Source organism: Crocodylus siamensis, chromosome 5, assembly GCF_052110815.1.
Source record: "Crocodylus siamensis isolate JL-2025a chromosome 5, ASM5211081v1, whole genome shotgun sequence".
NCBI lineage: Eukaryota > Metazoa > Chordata > Crocodylia > Crocodylidae > Crocodylus > Crocodylus siamensis.
In genome coordinates this window covers 2559239-2574085 of record NC_143399.1, presented here as the reverse complement: position 1 = coordinate 2574085, position 14847 = coordinate 2559239, and the positions used below count along the sequence as shown (strand labels likewise).

Here is a 14847-nt window from a genome sequence, read left to right as displayed (position 1 = left end):
GACCAATGAGGAGCCAGTCCAAACTGGTCCTCAGAGGTCCACAGAAAAGAGAAGTTTCCCACAAATTTTCAGCCTTTTGTGTAGCAACTTCTCCCCTGAGAATAGTCATCCTCCCCCCCTCGGCCTGAGGGCAGGACAGCTGGACTTCCCGTTGCTCGCCCATTCTGCAACCCCTAGATGCAAGAAAGAGACAAAGAAGTTCGATTAAAGCAAAGAAGAAGCAGAGAAGCAGCAACGAAGAAGCAAAGAAACTTGCACCTTGTACTTTCTTATATTCCCTAGTTATTGGTGATAAACGTGTTTGGGGTGTCTATGAATGGTTTCCTACTCTTTTATCAAAAGAGGAAATTCAATGGTGTGACAACTGGTTAACTGGCCAGTCGCCTATTAATATCCATGGGGCAACAGAAGTAAACATGCAACAGGAGCAGAAGGTCCTCTGCTGTTACCTCCTTCAGTCTTACAGCTGCCAATATATAAATGTCACAGTAGCTCACGTTTATTCTGTCTCCCTGTGGTTACACTTGCTCACAGTGCATGATTAAGCATTTTATCCAATCCAGTCATAAATGTTAGTACTTGGCTCCTGTTGCTTTCACCAATAGATCTCAATGATGCTGATCTCCTTTGTAAAGGATCTGCATCATATTTTAAGGGCAGTGAAACCGAGGCACAGAGAGATGAAGCAACTTGGCCAGGGTTACCCAGCAGATCAGCAGCAAAACCAGGAACAGGATCCAGATGATCTGGGTCACAATCCCGGTGACCTAGGGGGATGATGGCACAATCGGACAGATTTTATGTTTGGAAAAGATTTCCTTTATAATGGCCCAGGTTCTCAGCTGGAATAAAACGGCACAACTTCACTGGAGTCAGTAACGGCATATATCAACCTGCAGTGGAGGAGCACCCTAACCCCACCATCCTCAGGTCAGCCCTACTAACCACAAGGCAACAGCTGCATCAAGGATTTCACAGCTGCAGGGAAATAAATCTGGATTTATAATCAGGTGGCCTATAGTGCTGCAAGGCCCCCATCATCCCTGTTCTCTTCCCAGGAAGAACTCACTCGAAGGCATGTGGCCAGTGAATGAGGTACAGGTCCAGGTAATCCAGCTGCAAATCTTTCAGAGATTTCTTTAGAGCTGGCTCCACATCCTCTGGATGATGCTTCGTATTCCATAGCTTTGATGTCACAAATAGCTCATCCCTTTTAACGAGCTTAGAAAGAGAAGAAGGGGGGGAAATCAAATTATTGGCACAACTCACATCAAAGACAACGTAAATACAGTGAAAGACACTGGCCAGAAGGAGACACATCCACAGCAGCTCCTCAGAGAACCACTATATTTTAAATTCAGAGGGGCTAGTGTTGAAACCTCTGAACTGTACACCCAAAGAAGTGTAGGATGGAGAATAAGAAGAAAAATAAGATTTTACATGGAAATATCCGAGTCTCTCCTCCATTCCCCAACAATTCTAGTAACCTTCAGAGTCTGGGGAGCCACACACACGTCTCCAAGGTCTCCGCAGGGAATCTCTTCTGAACTAAGTGCAACCTGGGTTTTTCCCCCTGTGTTATCCCCATATACAAATGCAGTCAAAACAGGCATTAGAGCCATTATTCAGCTACAGATAGCCAAAGGGAAAAGACTATTCAGTTGACTCCAGTATAAATTAGGTTATTCATGCATTTCTGTTTCACGAGTCCCATTTCTGACCCTCAGCTAGCTTCTGCAGTTACTGTGCTCAGTTACAGACGCTCTTTCAGGAGTGACGTCCTACCTACCAAGAGCGCTTCAAATGGAAAGAAGGTAGGGAAAAAAAAAACCTGAAAAACCATAATCCACAACTTTTTCTACTTGGCTTTTTGTTAGGGCAAGAAGTATTCCTAACGCCCTGCACGCCTGCTAAGAACCCAGAATTGTAAACAGATGTAAAAAGTAAGGCAATCCAATACCGGCAAAGACGCAAGCAAACTAGGAAGGGTCAGCAGTGGGCATGGACAAATGAATAAACTGTAGGAGCTAAAAAGAAGTAGGCAATGTTTGCCCTGCAGAAGTACAATTCTGGGAGAAGGAATAAGAAATAAGTCAGAAATAACAAGGGAACACTTCAAATTATACTGCAGCATGCCATTTTTTCACAGTGCAATTGTTATTTATAGTCCAATTAATATTCACCATTCGTTTTTCACCTTATCATGCCCGACGCTCTCCTGGAAGGCGTCACCTATCTCAGCTTCGTTGCTGTATGCTGCAGCACAGTCAATGTGGCGATAACCTACGCTGAGCGCATACTTCACTGCCTCCTTCACCTGCAATCAGAAACAGAGATTAAGCCAGCAAAGTTCACGAGACGGCAATGTCTGTCTTGTTTTCAGGAATGACCTTTTGTGGATCTACAAAGAAAAAGAAACCCTGCTAATTATATATTCAGGCCTAGACCCGTAGTTTCAAATCTGTATTTGCAGAGACCCACCTTGGAGGTCATGAATCCTTCATAACTCTTTCCTCGCCTAGGTGTAAGAACCATGCAGGGCTAATACTGCTAGGTGCACCAAAGGGACTAGGAAAAAATAAGTCTTCCTTGTGGGCAGGAAGAAGACACGGGTCAAAGATGTGGCTTGCTGTCAAGGCACGATACAGCTGCCCTACTCCCCTTGTTATCTAGGTATGCCAGGAGGTGTTTGTGCTGCTCCAGAAGTACAACTCCTCCCAGGACTTCTACTGGGACGCTCTTTCCAGCTTTCAGCAGCAGCACCGTGCCTACAACAGCATGATCCATACCATGCTGGGGCAGTTATATTAGAAAACAAAGCATTAACAAAAAAATTTCAGCATGCAGACTCTATCCCACTTTATTAGGATACTAGTCCTCTGCACATAGTAGCTTTTCCTATAGTTTTTCTCACTCCAGATATTTCCACCTGTTCTACAATGAAGCTGCTATTCTAAGAAACAGCCTCTGTCCATAAGCGCTCTGGTAAAACGCTAGCACACACCAGGGCATGCGCTCACCTGCCTGCCTCAGGTGAGCTGTGAGGCACAACACCAGAATTGGACAAGGTGGGACAGGGTCTTCTCCAAATTTTTCCAGCAGCTTTTGGTTAAGACAGAGATAAAAAACAAAAATACAAGGCCAATTATTCTAAAATAAGCAACAGACACATGCTGACACTGTTTGCTTCTTCCAGAGACAGAAAAAAAGGTAAGATCATATTGTGTAGAATCACAGATGACGAGGGTGGGCAGGGAGCTCAGGAGATCACATTTAGTCCAACCCCTGCTCCAAGCAGGACCAGCCCCAACTACATCACCCCAGCCAAGGCTTTGTCTGCCTGGGGCTTCAACACCTCCAAGGATGGGGACTCCACCACCTCCCTGGGTAGCCTGTCCCAGTCGAACCACCTATTATCTTAACTCTCCAGTGGGGAGCAAGTCCTTGACTACACATCTCTATCCTGCCCTGAACACCAGGTCTGTTTTACACGTTTTTGGCTGTAGCTGTGTTGGTCTAAGGACATCGGCAGACAAGGTTCTTTGGGTAGATGTGAGATCTTTTATTAGACCAAATGAGTAGTTGGAAAAAGTTCTTTGCAAGCTTTCAGCTTTTGCTACCCAGGAGAACTTTTACAATCTTTTCTCCAATGCCGGATGAAGGGTGTTTGTGCCTGATAGGCTTCCAATTAAAGAATTTTTTTTTGCGAAAATCTTGTTGGTCAATAAAAGATATCATCTCTACTATGAGTCCTGATTGCCTTTTCCAAGCGTTCAGGTGCAATCATCCTTCTTCAGACGTAGGAAGTCTGCTGTTCCGAGACTCCAAGGAATGAAAGAAGCTGAAAGTGTGGCCGGATGTCAGTGAGATTGTAAATAGGTGAAAATTAGGAAAACAAAAAGGTAGAGCAGGGAAGGGAGGGACGGGGGAGGGAGGGACAAAAAAGCCACAGGTGAGTAAAGGAGAGTCTACAGTAGTAATTTTCCAAGGTTGAAAAGAGGCTGTCTTGGAAGAAGTAACTAGCTGGAAATTAGGAAGACAAAGGCCAGTAAAGGAGGGGGAGGGGAAGAAAAGGGTACAAGGTCAGGTCTGGCAGGTCCCTGATGAATCAGATATCAGGCAGGTTGTAATGTGTCATAAATCCAGGGTCTACATTGAGCCCATGATTTTTTTTTTTGTATCCAGTAGATTAGGAAGTGAAGTTCATAGGCTCATCTGCGAAAGGTGTTTTGTAAGTTCCCTTTGAGGGTTAGACCCAAGAGATCCACAAACATGAGCAATGCACAAACACAGGAACCCTGGCAGACTTATCACTTCCAACCACAGAGCCCCGACAGAAGAAATATCAGGTTTCATGATGTCCATCCTAAAACTGCTCAGCACTCAAAGACCGAGTTGTATGCAAGAGAGCAGATTTCCTGCAAAAATGCAAAAACATAAACCACCTTCCCAGCAATACCCCCCTAGCCACCATGGATGTCACTAGCTTATACACCAACATCCCACACCAGGATGGCATCCAAGCCTACCTCACATATCTACAACAGCACAATTACAACTCGGAGTACAGACCTACCCAACAAGCCTCGGTCTGTTTTAACAAGGTGACAAAGGAGGAGCATCTAAAGTTAAAGCTTTTGTAGCGCTGATAGGGACACTGTTTCTGTGGATGGAGACATCACTTTAGCCTTGCCTTTTTACATCAGGATTGATAGCTCGTTAAACTGACTTCGTACAGGACTGGGCATAATGGGGCGCTGTTCTCAGCTGCGGAGATCCCTGTACAAGAGGAAACGGTGATGATTCAAGGAAAAACACACACAGAGTTTCTTTCAACTCATTCAAAGCACCAGCATTTTACATGTCAAAGCCGGCAAAACAAGTAACGCCACATAAAGATGACTGATGGTCCAGTTTACCCTGCAGACCAGAATTAAAAGAAAAATGCAGCTGGGAGGAGAGGCTGTGACCCCTGCCAGATTTGTTTCAGCTGCTGGAAGAAAAATGAAGTCAGACAGGATATTCTGACTAAAGCCTCTGGCATGCTGAGAGAAAAGCTGGAGACTGAAGGCCAACTTCCCTGAGCCATAGTGACAAAGCACATTTCCAGCACGATGGCAACGAGTTCTCCCTTCCTCTGTAGAGGCAATGTTTACTTTCACTACGATGAAGACTTTTCTATTCAAGAGGTTACTCTAAACAGGACATTTATTGTGAAATCGCTCTCGAGGCCTGATAAAGCTACACGCAATCTAACTGTGCCTCCCCCCAACACAAAAAAAAAAAAAAAAAAATCGACATTAATAGGAGTCATGGAACTGAAACATCACTCTGAGGAGGACCCAGAAATCATCCTGTAGGACAGGTCTTCAATCACCTGTATAGACTGAAGGTCAAAAAAACAACAACCCCTCCAAAATGTAGTTTGGTTCCTGCAACGCTTTCAATGAGTCACGGACCACGAGGGCTGAAGGGAGCTCAGGAGTCGCATCCAATCCGACCCCTGCTCCAAGCAGGACCAGCCCCAGCTCCATCACCCCAGCCGGGGCTTTGAGGCCTGGCTTGACAAGGATGGGTACCTTGCTCCAGTGCTTCACCACCCTCCCAGTGAGAAGTTTTTTCCTAATATCCAACCTCAACTTCCCTTGCTGCAGCTTGAGCCCATTGCTCCTTGTCCTGTCATCCGCCCCCACTGAGACCAGCCCAGCTCCGTCCTCTTTGCAGCCCCCCGGCAGGGAGGTGAAGGCTGCTCTTCAACCCCCTCGGTCTTCTCTTCTGCAGACTAAACAAGCCCAGTTCCCTCAGCCTGTCCTCGCCAGTCCTGCCCGCCAGACCACAACCATTTTCATTGCTCTCCGCTGGACTCCCTCCAACATGTCCACATCCTTTCTGTCGTGGGGGCCACAGCTGGACACTGGACTCCAGAGGTGGCCTCCCCAGTGCTGAACAGAGGGAAGGATCACTGCCTCCATCTGCCAGCAACGCTCCTGCCAATGCAGCCCAGGATGCCCATTGCCTTCTTGGCACCAAGGGCGCGCTGCTGGCTCCTGTCCAGCTGCTTGTCCCCCGTCCCCCCGGTGCAATGGCTTCTATTAAGATGGAAGGACAGAAAGCAGGAAGGTCACCCTCAATAACTGCTAATTCAGTCCTGCCTTGAATCCTGATTATGCCAGTTATATTATGCTGGCCTGACTGTGACATTTTAAGAGCCCTGACAGCCAGGCCCCAGCTTTCAGCAAGCAGTGCCTAAGGACACGATACTGTAAGCATGACTCTGCAAGACAGCCCGACACCAGGGTGTAGTCTCCTGACAGCGTGCTTACGTTTCCAGGGCCAATAAATCAGGATTGGTCATTTAGCCGCGTGTAAATCAGCAGGGCATTTGCATGCGTTCCCTATTCTGCCGCCACGACACAGTCCAGCTGGAGACAATGAGTCTTTGTTCCATTCAAAAACAAGTTTCTGAGAGTTAGGAAGGTTTCCAGGTTTGCTCAAGAGGGTTTTTTTTTTAAAGCATGCGAGAGATGTTTCTAACCATTAAACTAATGGTAACTGAGAAAAGAAGAGCATTTGTATTAACAGGGTGCTTTCTGTTGTCTGCCCGCACAAGTGTAAAGTAAATGCATCTGAAAGGAAAGCTGTTTAACAGCATGAGCAGCAGGATGGTCAGAGTAACAGGCATGCCAAAAAACCAGTTTGACAGGAGCAGCGAGACAGTCAAACGCCTCGTAGCTCTGCGCTGTCTGCGGCTACCAAGCCAGAGCCTGGGGGTCCTGCAGAGCTTTCCAAACCAAGCCTGCTCGTGCCACGGTCGTTAAGCCCATGTTGCAAGGGGGGGTCAAGTGCTGTGTCCAAGGCAATGGCTCTCAGCCACTGTAGCCAAGGCACCTCTCCATCGCTTCTTGGAATTAGCAGGACCCCGGCTGGGAGCTGCAGAGGCGGGCTCCAGCGAGCGGGCGCCAGGTGAGGGTTGCACACGCAGGACTTAACCCTACTACACCCTTTTCCCACCACTGGCTCCCTCCCTACCCCAATCTGGACCCGTGGGGGCAAACATGGTCACTGCTGCTGCAGCTGCTCCTTTGGCAACTCGCACGATGGCGACGTCCCGACAGCCCTCGGAGCAGGGGAAGAGCTGAGCGAGGGAGAAGAGCCAGGCTGAGAAGTGCAGCCCCACAGCTCGCGCACTGCTGGGAGCGCAGGAGCAGCAACCACGCGCTCCAGGCCACCCAGCGCAATGGCTTCCTTCTTGGCACAAGGATTGGGCACTGAGGCACCCTTGGCAGGATCGCAGCCTGGTTGAGAATCACTGGCCAAGACAGACACCAGTCAACAGCAGATCTGGGAACAGAGCCTAGAAGTCCCAGCTTGTTACAGGACCCATTATTAGACGTGCCATCTGCCAGTTCCCTTCAGAAACTGAGGGGTTTATATACTCCCAAACGTAGCATTGAGGCATCTAAATAGCCTCTTCTGCATTGCTCCAAGTCAGGCAACTTTTGACGGGTCTGAATACATTCAAGTCAGCAGGGCCGGATGAACTTCATCCCACGGTACTGAAGGAAATGGCAGAGGAGATCTCGGGGTGCTTTGCAACGATCTTCACATATGCATGGGAGATGGGACAGGGGCCAGAGGACTGTAAAAAGGGCCAACATAGTGCCCCTCTTTAAAAAAAGGCAAAAAAAAGAAGAACTGGGGAACTGCAGGACAGTTAGCCTCACCTCAATACCTGGGAAGCTCCTGAAGCATTTCTGTAAGGAAGGACATTTGCAAGCGTCTGGAGGAGGAAAGGCTGATCGCAACCAGCCGGCAATGACTTAGCAGAACAAATGGTGTCAAGCACACGATCCCCTTCTTTGAGAAGGTGACTGCTTGGCTGGATGAAGGAAACACTGTGCATATCATGCACCTGGACTTCAGCACGGCTTTAGACAAGGTCCCGCATGACCTTCTCATGAACAAATTGGAGAAATGGGGGCTGGACAAATCTATTATAAGGTGGAGAGACGACTGGCTCAACAGGCGCAAGCAAAGTAATCATTAATGGGTCCATGTCAGAAGGGCAGGAGGTTTCAGGTGGAGTCTGTCCTGGACCCGGGGCTGTTCAGCATGTTTAATAACGATTCAGATGCTGGCATAGAAAGCTTCTCGAGCACACTTGTAGACAACATGACACTGGGAAGGGTTGTGGACACACTGGAAGATGCAAGTGCAATTCAGAGGATCTTGACAGACCTCCCAAGGTCCCTTCCAACCCTAATTTCCTATGATTTTCTACGATTCTAGATCGGTAAGCCAGGCTGCAGCTACCGGTGTGAAGCTCACTGCGGACAAATGCAAGGTGCTGCCCTTCGAGGAATGATCAAGAGCACGAATATAAAGTGGGGGACACTTGGCTGGATGGCAGCTCTATGGGCAAGGATTTGGGAGTCTTGGCAGATCGCAAACTATGAGCCCGCAGCGCGATGCAGCTGCACAAAAAGGCAAACGTGGTTTTGGGCTGTATCCATAAAAGCATTGGCTAAAAGACATTGGAGGTGATGATGCCTCTCTATTAGGCACCGGTTAAACCTCATCTGGATGCCACGTGCAGTTCTGGGATCTGCATTTTAAGAAGGACGTGGAGAAGTTAGGAGGAGTCCAGAGATGGCAACAAAGATGATAAAGGGCTTGGAAAGCAAGTCATATGAGAGGAGGCTGAAGGAGCTGGGCACGTGCAGCTTGTGGAAAAGGTGCTTAAGAAGGGACACGATAAGCAGTCTTCAAATACCTGACGGGCTGCCATGAAGAAAAGAGAAAGCGCCTCTTCTCTCTTGCTGGAGAAAGGAGGACGTGGACCGATGGTCTGAAGTTGCAGCCAAGTAAGTTTAGATCGGATATCTGGAAAAAACATCTTCACTGTTAGAGCAGGGAAACCGTGGAGTAGATGCCGTGGGAGCCTGCAGACTCCCTCCATCACTGGAGGTGTGCAAGAAGAGGCTGGGCGGCCACCGCTCAGGGATGGCCTAGGCCATCGGCGTAGCTACGCCCATGTTCTCCTATGGGCACTTCCCAAGTTTCTGGCCTTGCCCGTTGGCCCCAGCTCCATTTCTGGTACATGTGCCAGGGGTTTTTAAGCCTTCCTCAGAGACATTGACTGTTGGCTACGGCCAAAGCTAGGGGCTTTGGCTGCGGGGTGCTAATGCTCCTGCTGGGAGCAAAACCAGTGGTTCCTGGCTAAAGGATCTTGCCCCGCTGTTCAGGGTCAAACCGACACGAGATCTGGAGTCGGGAAGGAATTTTACCCCAGGATTAGATTGATGCACTCTCGGCGGGGTGGGGGATGCTCCCCAAAATACAGATTTGTCTCTAGCCTCAATAGGATTTAATTCAAATCCTTCATTTTGTCACCTGTAACATACCCAAGTGTCTCCCAGCAAGACTAAAACATTCAGTTTGCAGAAAAGGCTTCGTCTAAGGACACCATATTATAAAGGGATGGTTATGGAGGTGCCCGATTCCCATCATCCATCCTCTACAGAAATCTAGACAGGCAGAGCTGGCTGACTTACTGCAACTATCCAGAAAGCTCCCCCTTATTACGATCATTATAACGTCTTCTGGTTATCTGAGTTTTGACAAGGGGACATTTCCAAGACCAGAAACCCTTTCTATGAGTTTGAAGGCCTATCACGAGATGCACAGAAAGCCAGCCTAGCCCAAGCATTCATTTCTACCTCTGGCTTCCCAAATACGGTCTCTCGTTTTGGTCCCATGAAGGTCATCCCTTCCCTGCAAATAGCTCTTCAGGAACGCACCCCTCCACCGCAGCCTGGACAACGCTGCAGTTTGAACGTTTTGCTGAGTTCAAAGTTTAAGAAACAATGTAATTTAAAATAATCATTTTTGGAAGTCTTTCTTCCAGTGTTTTCAGATTGTGCTGCTCTTTTTTTTTCTTTTTTTTTTTTAATTACGGGGTTTATTTTCTGCAAGCTTTGATTACTGTCAGTTTGCCAGCAGTAGTGTGCACTTTTCTGGCTCTCTGCAACCAAAAACCCCCAAATCAAACCAAGAGTGATCTTGTGGCGCTATTCTGGGCCCCAGATCAAATATGCAACATTCAGAGCTCATCATCTGTGGCAGAAGCCTCCATAGCTGCAGATCAGAGGAAAAGAAAGAAGGCAAGCAACAAAGGATCAGTGCTGCTCAAGCTCTTATATTAAAATCTGTTCCATCCTTAATGATAGATGTCCTGGCTGAACAGACCCATCGCTTTGATCTCATTCTCGCTGCGTTTCCATAAAATGATGTATGATGCTCTGCTCCATTCAGAAATCACATCATCTTGTTCCTACGGTAAAATCATCAAATGCCAATTTTTCTACCCGAGCTTGCCTGTGAGCGTAGGAAAAGGAACATTTTTTGCATTTTGATGGGAGAATTTTTAAACCAAATTGGAAAACAATAAAGCACCTTAGGAAGAATAATATAATAGAGCAGCACTAGTGAGGTGCTATATCAGAAATCACTATCGTCTGGGCTGAACTATGATTCATCTACAGAAAAGCAGGCGGCTTGTACAAGAAGAGAGATACGTTCCAGGTCAGAGACAGCCACGAAAACAATATTCACAGACTGACAGCAAGAAAACAGATAAGAGTTTCCTAATGCTTTAAGAGTTATTAAAAATATGTTCCCCTGATAGGACTGCACACCATATCATGTAAGTGTATGCACACAGGAGCATGCGAGTGCAAGTCTTTGAAGGGTTAGGGTCTACCTCAGTCAAATTCCAGCTTTTCTGCACGTGAACTGCACAAAACAATGATCTAGGGTCATTAAAAAAAGTCATGCCTTCTTAGTCTTATTCAATGGTTAAAGTCATTCAGGAATGGTTGAGCTTGAAAGGAAACTAAACTCTGGCTGGCAGCCCTTAAAGGACATCCAGTGTACTTCAGAGAGAGAACAGAACAACTCTCCTTCTCTCAAACACGTTGAAACTAAAAGAAGAAAAGAGCACAAGATACTTCCAGTGTCCTCCTAGACCTGCGACCCATAGAGGAAACTCAGTTAAGAACGGTGCACGTCTCCCGTTATAAATGCAGTGTGCTCCCGGAGCCGGGCCCTGCTATTTTGAACACACACCTCGATTAGCCTTGTCCCCTACTGTCTCCCTACCACCATGACTCTTCTACGATTCAGTGCAATCCAGGATTAGCATCCCATACGGGATTATATTTCACCAGTTTTTGGAGAGCACTTAAACCATCCATATGCATTAAAATGCTGATTTCTCATCTTGATATTAGCAATTAAACTATCCATAAGTATTAACATGCTGATGTCTATTGTGATACTATGGCTCCTGTCAATCACACCAATCCAGCAATATAATTTCAATCACACCCAGCTGAAGGGAGCAGGCATCCTAATGAGTCCTAATGACTTTCATGGGACTCTGCAGGCAGTTATGCTTGTGCATCCCATTAGCTCCAGCTAAACCTGCAGCCAGTAAGTGCCATCCCAATGGAAGAGAGCTAAGCTAGACAGATAAGCAGACCTTTTCCAAGGTATTTTGTGGGGCAGGGTCCACATCACTGTGCACGCAGGCTTGCTGTTTCAAAGTGTGTACACAAAAGACGCACAGGCATAATTACGCTTCTAATTCCATTAACAGCTATTAAATATATAATACAGACGGACGACTGGACAAACATGTTACCTGCTCCTCAGGTTTGGAAAAAGTCATGCCTTGCACGTACACAACCTGTCTCGTACCCACCATCAGGCCCACCTATTAAATTCATGCCAGGGGAAGAAAATAACCCCACCAAATAGCTGCTTTTTCTTGCTTTATGTTTTTGGTTGTTTTTTAGTGAGACTGCCTATCTTCTCACGGGACTTTTGAAAGGCAGACTTAGCATTCATATTGTACCTTCCCAAACTTAGCTTTCACCTTATTTCTGCTTCCATTCCTCCCTTGGTATGCAGTCACATTAACCATTTGGAGAAGGAGCCTGACAAGAAGTTGGCTCCGAAGAGATTCAGTTGGGTTTTTTTTTTCCAATTTGTCTTTTCAGATTTGTCGTCAGTATGGGAGAAGAGCACAGTATGTCAGCTTGGGAAGGAGTTTGCACTTGTCCCGTCAAAAAATTGGATGCCTGCAATTCCATCATGTTTGCTTTTCTGACAGTGTGATGGTTACACAACAGCAGCAACCTCTCACATGTGTACTTACAGTAGAGCCATACCATGGTCCAGGTCCCCGGAGAGGCAATTAAAACATGACAACAATTAGCAGTCCTACTGCAGTGCTCTAGACCCCACCATGCTAGAGGGCCCATTACACTAGGTCAGTGGTTTTCAACCTTTTTTTAATGTGAGGCCCCCTAAAAAGATCTGAATGGCAGTGCAGACCCCTTTGGAAATTGTGAATGGAGGTGCAGACCCCTCTGAATTGTAAGCGTGGGTTTGGGTATTCCCACACTTCTGACTGATCATACTCATCTTTCGTGGACCTCTTAGTCTGCAAACCCCCAGAGGTCCATGCACCACAGGCTGAAAACCACCGTACCAGGCATTATACATACTCACTGTAAGGTAGTTCCTGCCCAGAAGAATGTACAGTAAACTAGATAAGCCAATATTGAGGTGTGTGGGAGAAGTATTATTATCCTAATTTCACAGAAGGGGAACTGAGATACAGCTAGCATGCCAAAGTTCACATCGGGAGTCAACAGCAGTGCAGAGTAATGGTCCCAGATCCAAGTATAGCACCTAACCACCACAACCGTCCTTCAAAGATCTGTTGAACTGAGCTGTAAAGAAGTTCCTCTGAAGTCGGTGACAACTTTTACAGTGAAGTCAATGTGAATTAACCAATATTGGAGTGCTTTGCTAAATCGGGATGGACTGCTGAATTAGGATCAAGCCCCCACTCCCACAAATATACACACATCCTCAGCTACGCATTAGTATTCCCACCGACTTCAGCGAGTCTTTGTCCTTATATAATTAGCAAGATGCATAAAGGTAAATACAGGAATATATGAGAGTAACCAGGGCCTAAAATTTGTGCGATCTGTATGACCAAAGCATTCATCAAAAGAAGGGGGGGAGAGAAGTGAGGTTCATGCACACACATGGAAATAATAATGTGGATGAATAGCAAGCTTGGTGCTTACCTGGCCAGACTCACTCTTCCACGTGCCCAGTCCTATAAGGGGCAATTTCTGCCCAGTCTGAAGAACAACGTAGTCTTTTCCAGGAGACATTTTTACCTTCTGCAAAGATTAAAACCATCAATATAACTAGCAAGATGCAACAATTTGCCTTTTCCACACAAAAAACCCCCCATGAAGGCCTTGATTCTGATCACGTTATACTAAGCGTAGCTCTGCTGGTTCCCATGTAGGTATATACCGATGACTGCAGGGAGATCAAAATGTATCCCAAGTCTAGGGAGAACTTGTTTATTTTTTTCCTCTTCCTTGATTCACAGCTTTAAAACTTCAACTTTCAGATTCCTCAGAGCTCAGAAAGCACAAAGCAGAGGTCTAGAGTTACACACCGAACACACAAGCTCAGGTGAACACAGATCCCATAATGCTCCAGAAATTAGCCAGACTAGAACAAGCCCAAATAAGTGGAAGGGGTTCATATCGTCAGACTTAAAACACAAAGAGCGTCCACAGGCCGAATAATAAACCGGCCAAAAATACTAGATTTTTCCTATTCAGAAAAAAACAGAGAAAGAAAAAAAAAAAGCATACAATCACATTGTAGTCCTTCCCCTCCATCAGTGTGTTGCCAGCAGCTCACGTGCAAAGCTAAAATTACTGCTGCCGTCCAGAAGAGATAATGTGCAGTATTTTACACAAGCAGCTCATGATGGCTGGAGTTTAGGGACCAGAAATGGATAAAGAGAGGCCCTCTCGCATCGGGCTTTCCAGTCTCCCCATCTCACACCTTGGAAGGAAACTCTGGAAGCACAGGGACCGATTAGGGGTGGGATGAAGTTTGTGCAGGATACTACTGTGCAAACCCAAGCATCTTCTGAAGAAATCAGGCAGCTGGAGAATCAGATATGCTCTGCAAAGCACAAAGCATGCACCAATATAACTCAGTTGGGCCCAGCAGAGATGCTCCATCTTTCACTACCATGCACAACAGCCATACACAAATTGTGTTTGTATCCATTTTATACACACCTTGCACAAATTTCTTTGGTCAGTGGCTTTACGGCTCTGGTACTGAAGCCTCCAATGTGCATCACATTCCCTCCTATCCATACAGAGGAAGTGCAAAATGCTACCAGATCAGTCTGCAAGTGTTTTTATACTCACAAAGATTGGCAGGGGACAGGGCAGTGAAAAGAAGACATGCCACAGCGATGGGATTTAGAAAAGCTCATCTCAAAGGCAAAGCTTGACAAATAAGGGGGAAACGTGTAGTATGGAACAATGGAAAACAACATGCAAAGTGGAACTGAAAACGCAACAGTTCTTCATGACATTTCTGTCCTTTCGGGGGTAAAAACTACCTTTTTTCCTCCTGTCCTTTCTGCTCAGCTTGTCTAGTCACCGGCAGAGGTTCAATCAGAAACGGACACAGTCCCTTGGAAGCTGAGCAAACCTGCCCGCTGCCAGTCCCATCCAAAACAGAACGGCAACCGAGATTGCACTAGGAAAGCGTTTGGTGATAGACAAGGGATATATTCTGTAGCTGTGTTGGTCTGAGCAAAAGAAATGCAAAAATCTAGAACTCTTGGTTCAGAGATGATACTTTTTATTAGACCAACTGAGAAAACACAATAAAAAAAAAACAGACAAGGTACTTCTGTCCATATTTTGCTGGAGCTATTAG

At 46.4% G+C, this 14847-nt stretch overlaps 1 protein-coding gene across 3 annotated transcripts in view; it reads right to left on the bottom strand.

Annotated features, from left to right (window-relative positions):
* The window catches only part of AKR1A1 (aldo-keto reductase family 1 member A1), a 29956-nt gene that overhangs the window by 13308 nt on the left and 1801 nt on the right, over positions 1-14847 (bottom strand). For 2 of the 3 annotated variants that reach the window (XM_090047256.1, XM_090047258.1), the window contains 3 exons: positions 13167-13265; positions 2198-2317; positions 1070-1221 (listed from right to left, as the gene is read on the bottom strand). In XM_090047256.1, coding sequence (XP_089903382.1) covers positions 1070-1221; positions 2198-2317; positions 13167-13256 — 362 coding nt within the window. In that variant the 5' untranslated portion in view covers positions 13257-13265. Of the gene's footprint in view, positions 1-1069; positions 1222-2197; positions 2318-13166; positions 13266-14192; positions 14238-14847 lie in introns of those variants that run through there. The other variant, XM_090047257.1, reaches the window with a different exon arrangement.